We start from the raw sequence: 7,741 nt of genomic DNA, 5'->3' as shown, positions 1-7,741 counted from the left end.
GCTGCAGCGCCGTGCCCCAGGGCCATGCAGCCCCTGCCACGCCCTCCTCTTCCTCCTCATCCTCCTCTCCCTCGGCCCGGCCGCCTCTCGACTGGCTCCTCACCGACCGGGGACCCTTCTACCGAGCCCAGGAGTACGTGGACTTCATGGAGCGCTACCGACAGGGTTTCACCACCAGGTACAGGATCTACAGGTGAGAGGCTTGAGGGGCTGGGGGGACGTGGGGGCATGGCAGAGTAGAGGCAGATCCTCTCTAATCCACATGAGCAGAGCCCCATGAGTGGGAGGAGGCTGTCCATTGGGTGGGTGCGAGATGCTGCTTTTCCAGGGAATGTAATAGCAGCCTCCCCTCCAGGATGCTCATGGTGAGGCCAGACTGGGCTCCAGGCTGTCGGGATCTCTGCTGGGCAGAGTGACCCCGAGAGAAGTTAGAAAGTCTCTTTTCCCAGCCCAGTGCTTGAAGAAGGAGTCAGGGCTCTTCAGTTCTCGGTCTCAAGGTTGTTTATTGTATCTTATCTATAAAAGTCTTTCTCCTGTCCTGTTGAGGTCTGCTCAGCAGGACAGTTCCAGGCACTCTGCCTGCCCCTGGGGCAGTGTGATGTCTTTATACTAAAAACTATGTATACAATATTTACAATTACTTTCCAATACCTATCACCTATGTTAGACAGTGAGCTTCTACTCTAAACCAATCTAAAAGTGCCAACATCACAGCAGAAGATGGAGGCCAAGAAGAAGAAGGAGAAAGGCAGGACATGCCCAGATCCCTCCATCTTGCCCCCTGAACCTCCATTCTAGAAACCCCAAAATCTACTTTTTCACCTTGTGATAAATTCACTATCATTCTACTTAATTTGTTGTGTCTTGCAGATCTTCATTTAACGTTGGTAACTTGCTCCACAGGTCATGATCAAAACCACAGGAATCTTGGGCTCTGTGCCAGGGTCTCTGAGACCCCTGGCAGGGGTCTGGGCTGCTCAGGACAGCCAGAGGGATGTCCTGGGTCCTGGCACCAGGCAGGATTTGCCCTAAGATGGAAGGGGTTTCGTGCACAGGTTGAGGTGGGATCAGCCCTTATGGCAGGAAGCACAGAGCCCACTGGGCTGGATGGGTCTCATGTGCTCCAGTCCCTTTGGACATCTCCCACCTGCCAATCTCCTGCCCTGAGATGGAGGCTGGGACAGCAGAAGGGGCAATGTGCACGTGGTGTTCACCTTCCAGGCCCTTTGGACAAAGATGTTCTTTTGTCCTTTTTCTGTGCACAAAGATGTCTCTGTGCCAAATTACTGAACCTGCCTTGATGGGCAGTCCTCTGGGGCTGGGATGCTGCTGGGGCTCGAGAAAAGCCACCCTGACTGACCCCCTGGCATGTCCCCAGTGCCATCAGCCCCTGGACTGCTATGGCATGCTATATGCATGGGGGCCGAGGCTGGAGGGGGTTTCTTGCCAGCAGAGAACCAGGTTTGGCAGCAGTGGGGTGCACTCAGCACAGCAAAGGGCCACCCCGTGACAGCCTCTGTGGGGAACCCACTCCACTCCACCACCTCCTGGACCTAATTGGGGCTGTCACCTCTGCCTAATGAGCCCTTTCCCTTCCACTTCCCACCGGTGCTGAGCCCTGGGGGCTTCCAGCAGTGAAGCAAAGCCTGACCACTGCCCTTTGGGAATGCTGACGTGGGTGCAGGGATTGCAGCCTTGTTATGCAGCCCAGCACCCCCAGGGAGCCCCTGTCCTCTTTCCTGTGTGCTGATGCTGCCATGCCGAGGGAGCTGTGTCCTCCAGGGATGCTGCTGGTGACGGTGGTGGGACAGGAAGGAGCAGCCAGAGGGACAGCAGCTGGCTCACACCTCCCCAGAGGCAGAGAACCTGCTCTCAGCCTTTGGGGCTTGTTTGCCTCTGGGATGGAAGGGGGGAAATTGGCACCCCAGCCCCGAGGGAGTGTGTGTGTGCAAGGGGAGAGGCAGCATCCCCCCTGCCTCATCCTCAGCTCTGCTACTGGCCCCTGCATCCCATCTTCTGGGCCCAAAAGTCATGGTGGGAGGCAACCTGTCATCTGCCAAGCCCAGCAGCTGCTGCTTTGCACCCATCCACTGCTCCCTCCTTCTCCCTCCCTCTCCCTGTTTTCCCAGCCAGCCCTGGTGAAACTGTCTGAGAGGCACTGCCTGGTTTTAATTAGAGCCAAATGCCAAAGATTAAGCTGAAATTTGCTGCTGGTTGTTTATGAGGCCGTGAGGTTTTGGGGGCAGTGACAGGCTGGGTGGCACATTGACAGCATCTGGGGCTCTGAGGGGACCTACCACATCCCAACACCTCCAGCTTCCCACAAAATGCTGCTGATGTTTGAAACCCTGATACCCCCAGATGCTGGATTTTCACTTGGATCTGTAGGCTGGAGGAGGGATGAGCTGCAAGCAGCCCAAAGGGCTGGAAAAGGCTCCAGCCCTGCCCTGGGCTGTGATGAATGCCTTCCGGAGGTGCTGGGTTAATCAATAGCCGGCATCTCCGCTGCTTGTAGCTCTTTATCACCATCAATGGCTTAGGGAGGGACGGTGCTTTAGTCCTGTTGGATCCATAGCTGGCAGCAGGTCCTTCACTTCCAATGGGGAGGTCGGGACGATTCTAACCGAGTTTTCCACCTGTCCTGAACGGAAATCAGGGACATAAGGAAGGAGAGCATGCATGTGCCATGGCCAGACCCCCTTCACACCCTTTCCCCACTGCTGCTCTCCTCCCGCAGAGAGTTTGCCCGTTGGAAGGTGAATAATTTGGCCTTGGAGAGGAAAGATTTCTTCAGCCTCCCACTTCCCCTGGCCCCCGAATTCATCCGCAACATCCGGCTGCTGGGGCGGCGGCCCAGCCCGCAGCAGATCACCGACAGCCTCATCAAGAAGTATGGGACACACTTCCTGCTGGCTGCCACGCTGGGAGGTGAGTGCTGGGCTGCTCAGCCCCTCACACAGGGAGGGAGAGTGGGGAAAGAAGCACTGCATGGCCAGGAAAGGGAATGGAGGGAGCACAGCAGCCTTCCACAAGTGTCGCATGTCCCCCCAGGAGAGGAGTCCCTGACCATTTTCGTGGACAAGCGCAAGCTGAGCCGGAGGGCAGAGCCCGCGGCAGGGGCTGGGAACAGCTCGGGGGTGTCGCTGGAGACCCTGCACCAGCTGGCAGCCTCCTACTTCATCGACAGGGAGAGCACCCTGCGCCGGCTGCACCACATCCAGATCGCCACGGCTGCCATCAAGGTAGGAGAGGGAGTGAGGAGGGGCCAGCTCCGGGACACACCAGCGCCGGGACTGCCCAGGGGCCCCTCGCAGCTGGCCCGACCTGAAACAGCATCCCCCAGAGAGCAGAGAGCCGGGAAAGTTAACACCTTCCCATTATTTATGGGAAATTGGGCACGCTAATAAAGGCACATTTTTCAGCGGGCTGCCGCCTGTCAACAAGCTAATTAGCAGATAATTAGTTCTCCTCTCCGACCATCGCCCTGCTATGAGGAGGGGGGCTTGGCCAGAGGGTCAGGGATTATCTGCAGCGCTCTCACCGGGGTAGGGCACCCTGTGTCCCCTCCTGTGTACCTGACCACCACCGTGTCCCCACCTTAGGTGACAGAAACACGGACAGGGCCACTGGGCTGCAGCAACTATGACAACCTGGACTCAGTGAGCTCTGTCCTGGTGCAGAGCCCTGAGAACAAAGTGCAGCTCCAAGGTAGGACTGGGCTCGTGGGGATGTGGGGGCGGACAAGTGCTGCCGTGGGATGCTTGTGGGCGCACGAGGGGTTGCAGGGGAGGATGCTGGCATGAGATGCTGCTTCTAATTTCAGGGCTGGGGAGGAGAGGGGAGGAAAATAATGAAAGCTGGGCAGGATGAGGTTGTTGCTTGTCTGCCAAGAGGAGCCAAGATCGATGCAGAGCCCAGACAAGCGGCTCCACAGCAAATTGATATGATAATCATGCGAGGGTGGGAGCCCGGCGAGGGGGGAGAGACTGGTGCCCTCCTCGCCCAAGTGATGTTTGAGGGGCTCCGTGCGTGCCCTGATGCCCTCGGGGCTGCTCTCTCCCCAGGGCTGCAGACGGTGCTCCCCTCCTACCTGCGGGAGAGGTTCGTGGCCGCGGCCCTCAGCTACATCGCCTGCGGCTCGGCCTGGCCCAGCTCGGGCGAGCCTGGGAGAGCCACCACAGCCAGTTCGAGGAGTCAGGTGAGGCTGGCAGACCCCACCAAGCATCTCCTTCTCCTTGTGAGCAGCCCAGGCTGGGTGCTGGGTCTTCTCACCATGAAGAGCTCAGGTGGAGGGAGGTTGCTTTCAGCTCCACCTTCACAGCCTGCTCTCCAGAGTCCCTGATGCCATCTCCTTCTCTCCACAGAGGAATTTCAGGCCTTGGTGAAAAGACTCCCCACAGACCGTTTCCTGAACAGGACAGCCATCTCCCACTTCTGGAGCATGGATCTGGATGTCCAGCATCGCTACCAGCAGCTGGGCACCAGCCTGAAGCTGCTCTCCAGGAAAACCTACCGGCTCATCCGGCGGCTCTTCAACCTCAGCAAGCGCTGCCACCGCCAGCCCCGCTTCAAGCTGCCCAAGGAGAGGTAGGGTGCCATGGGAGCCCTTGCTGGGGACACTGCCCCGTGCCCCAGGGGTAGGGCACTGCCAGGGGCTACCTCCCTGCAGCTGCAAGTGGAGAAGCTCCCATCTAGGAGGGGGTGAGCAGGCAGCAGGAACGGCTGTACCAGCTTGGAATGTGGCCCTGAGAGATCAGGTGCAGACCTGAAGGTGAAAAATGGGTTCATGGGGGGGCCACCAGCAGAGCAGAAAACAAACACGAGGTGGGCAGCTGTTCCATCCTTAGGGAAAGCCAGTCACATCCCAAAAGATGCCATCTAAGCCTCTCTTCTATGTTTCCTGTGCACCAGGTCCCTCCCTTACTGGTGGAGCCGTGCACAGTCGCTGCTGTACTGCAGCGAGACCACCGTGCCTGGGACCTTCCTGGAAGAAAGCCACAGCTGTACCTGTCCCTCGGAGCAGCCCTCCTGCCAGGGCTCCATACCGTGTGCCTTGGGCGAGGGGCCAGCCTGTGCCAGCTGTGACCAGGACAACAGCACCCGCTGCGGGAGCTGCCACCACGGCTACGCGCTCACCCAGGGCTTCTGCCGCCCCGAGGTGGCCGACTCCCTGGAACACTACCTGGGGCTGGAGACAGACCTGCAGGACCTGGAGCTCAAGTACCTGCTGCAGAAGCGGGACAGCCGCATCGAGGTGCACTCCATCTTCATCAGCAACGACATGCGCCTGGGCAGCTGGTTCGACCCCTCCTGGAGGAAGCGCATGCTCCTCACCCTCAAGAGCAACAAGTACAAGCCCGGGCTGGTTCATGTCATGCTGGCCCTGTCTCTGCAGATCTGCCTCACCAAGAACAGCACCCTGGAGCCCGTCATGGCCATCTATGTTAACCCCTTTGGGGGAAGCCACTCAGAGAGCTGGTTCATGCCTGTCAATGAGGGCAGCTTCCCAGACTGGGAAAGGACTACTGTAGATGCCTCTGCCCAGTGCCAAAACTGGACGATCACCTTGGGCAACAAGTGGAAGACCTTCTTTGAAACGGTGCACGTCTACCTGCGGAGCCGCATCAAGTCTCTGGATGACAGCTCCAACGAGACAATCTACTACGAGCCCTTGGAGATGTCAGATCCCTCCAAGAACCTGGGCTACATGAAAATCAACAGCTTGCAAGTCTTTGGCTACAGCCTGCCCTTCGAGCCGGACGCTATCCGTGACCTGATCCTCCAGCTGGACTACCCCTACACCCAGGGCTCCCAGGACTCAGCCATGCTCCAGCTGCTGGAGATCAGGGACAGGGTGAACAGGCTCTCACCCCCTGGCAAAATCCGCCTCGACCTCTTCACTTGCTTGCTCCGGCACCGGCTCAAGCTGGCCAACAACGAGGTGGCGAGGATCCAGTCCTCCCTGAGAGCCTTCAACGCCAAGCTGCCCAACGCCCTGGAGCAGGAGACAGGCAAGCTGTGCAGCTAACACAGCTGGCAGCGCTCACACCTCGGCGCCGGGGGGCTGGCAGGACAGACTTCCTGGGGAGGAGAGAGAAAGAACCACTCTGAAAATTGAAATCAAGGCCTTACCTTAGTGCCAACTGCGTGCTTCCATGGTACACCCAGCAACTGGCCAAAGAGACACAGGGCTCGGGCGGATGGAGGATGCCAGTGGGACTGAGGAGGAGGAGGAGGGATGGCTCGTGCAGTGCAGACTGGCTCCGAGCGCGGGGACAATGCCCCTGTGGCCACCACGGAGGTGGCTGGGGAGGTGTGCCAGCGGCCCAGGGGGTGTGGCCTGGCCAGAGGCAGCTGCTGGTCCTACCAGAGCAGGTGCTTAACCCACCATAAGGATCTCCCAGCGGCAGCCTCCTCGCCACCCCAACTTTTGTAGTCTTTTTAAGAGGCTTCTACTGGCACCTTTGCCTTTGCATCCCCCACCATCCATCCTGCAGCCGTGGCCTCGCACACGGTGCTGGTGGGGGTGCACAGCACAGGCCCTGCAGACCCAGCAGGTCTCCCCTGGGCCCTCTCCACGAGCACCTCGTGTCTGCTGCCGTGCCAAGGCACCGTCTCACCCCTTGCCTGGAAGGACCTGGCACCTGCCCGGGGATGCTGCCATCACAGACACCCACGGAGACCTCTGGGCCAAGGTTCCCTACAAAGCAGAAAAACCAACAAAAAAACCCCCCACCCTAATGCAAAAGAAAGAAAAAGAAAATGTTTTATTTATGTATTTATTTATTTGGTTTGTTTGGGACAGGTTTTTTTAAGCCTATTCATTTGGGGAGTGTCATTTCTTGTCAGTGGCTCCAGCCAAGAGACATCTTAGTAAAATGTATCTGTTTAATATATTTTTTAAAAAATGCCTTTTTTGAGCAAAAGAGCAACCAAAACCAACTGAGATTAAAAAAAAAAAAAAAAAGAAAGAAAAGAACAGAACAGTTACTGTCATCCCTGGCCCTGGCTTTTCCTGTGCTGTGTGGCTCTCCTCCCTCCTTCTCTCCTTCCCGGTGCTGCTGCTGTGCTGGGTGCCTGACTGGAATATCAAGCAGTGGAGCTGCCCGGCTGTCAGATGGGAATGTCGGGTACCCAGACAAGCAGAGCTCACTGCTCCAGTGCCTGCTCTCATTCCTTGGCCAAGGATGAGGCAGAGAGAGGAAGGAGCAGACCCTGTGACTGCAGGGATCCCCAGGGGAGGCGTGTAGACAGAGGGGATGGTGCAGAGAAAGGAGAGGGGTGGGAGAAGTGAATCCATGCAGGTCTGAGGCCGCCTTCTAATCCTCCACAGCTGGCAAAACTTGTCTGCTAGGATGCTGCAAAGGCAGTGGAAACCTGAACTCATCCATCCTGCTCCTGTCACCCACCTCTCCTCCATCCTCAGGCTGGGCAGATAAAGAGATAAGCGGGAGGAAAATAACACCAGGAGAGATAAAGAGACGGACAAGAGGAAAATAAAACAGGGATAGATAAACCATACTTGCTATTTATATTCCCTGTCTAATCTATCAATCCATCAGGCTGGCTATTGTGGTTATAGCAGCCCTCAATCTGTCACCTAGACTTCTATTTTCCACACATCTGTCTTCCTTTGCCCACCTCTCCTCTCTCTCCCAGTCCTAACGGGGAAAAAAATCAGGCAAATAAACACACCAGAGGAAATGAAAAGTCAAAGCCATCCTCTGGGCTCACCAGGCAA

The 7,741-nt window shown here is 57.3% G+C and overlaps 1 protein-coding gene across 1 annotated transcript in view; it reads left to right on the top strand.

Annotated features, from left to right (window-relative positions):
- BRINP2 (BMP/retinoic acid inducible neural specific 2) overlaps positions 1–6,979 on the top strand; it is a 13,190-nt gene extending 6,211 nt beyond the window's left edge. Inside the window, 8 exon segments of the mRNA XM_005429634.2 lie at positions 8–193; positions 2,738–2,928; positions 3,052–3,242; positions 3,603–3,708; positions 4,065–4,139; positions 4,142–4,198; positions 4,365–4,587; positions 4,912–6,979. Coding sequence (XP_005429691.2) covers positions 8–193; positions 2,738–2,928; positions 3,052–3,242; positions 3,603–3,708; positions 4,065–4,139; positions 4,142–4,198; positions 4,365–4,587; positions 4,912–6,028 — 2,146 coding nt within the window. The 3' untranslated portion in view covers positions 6,029–6,979.
- The last annotated feature ends 762 nt before the right edge of the window (positions 6,980–7,741 follow it).

The sequence above is a fragment of the Geospiza fortis genome, unplaced genomic scaffold, assembly GCF_000277835.1.
Source record: "Geospiza fortis unplaced genomic scaffold, GeoFor_1.0 scaffold399, whole genome shotgun sequence".
Classification (NCBI taxonomy): Eukaryota; Metazoa; Chordata; class Aves; order Passeriformes; family Thraupidae; genus Geospiza; species Geospiza fortis.
The sequence above is the reverse complement of the archived record's forward strand: the minus strand, read 5'-3'. Positions and strand labels throughout refer to the sequence as shown.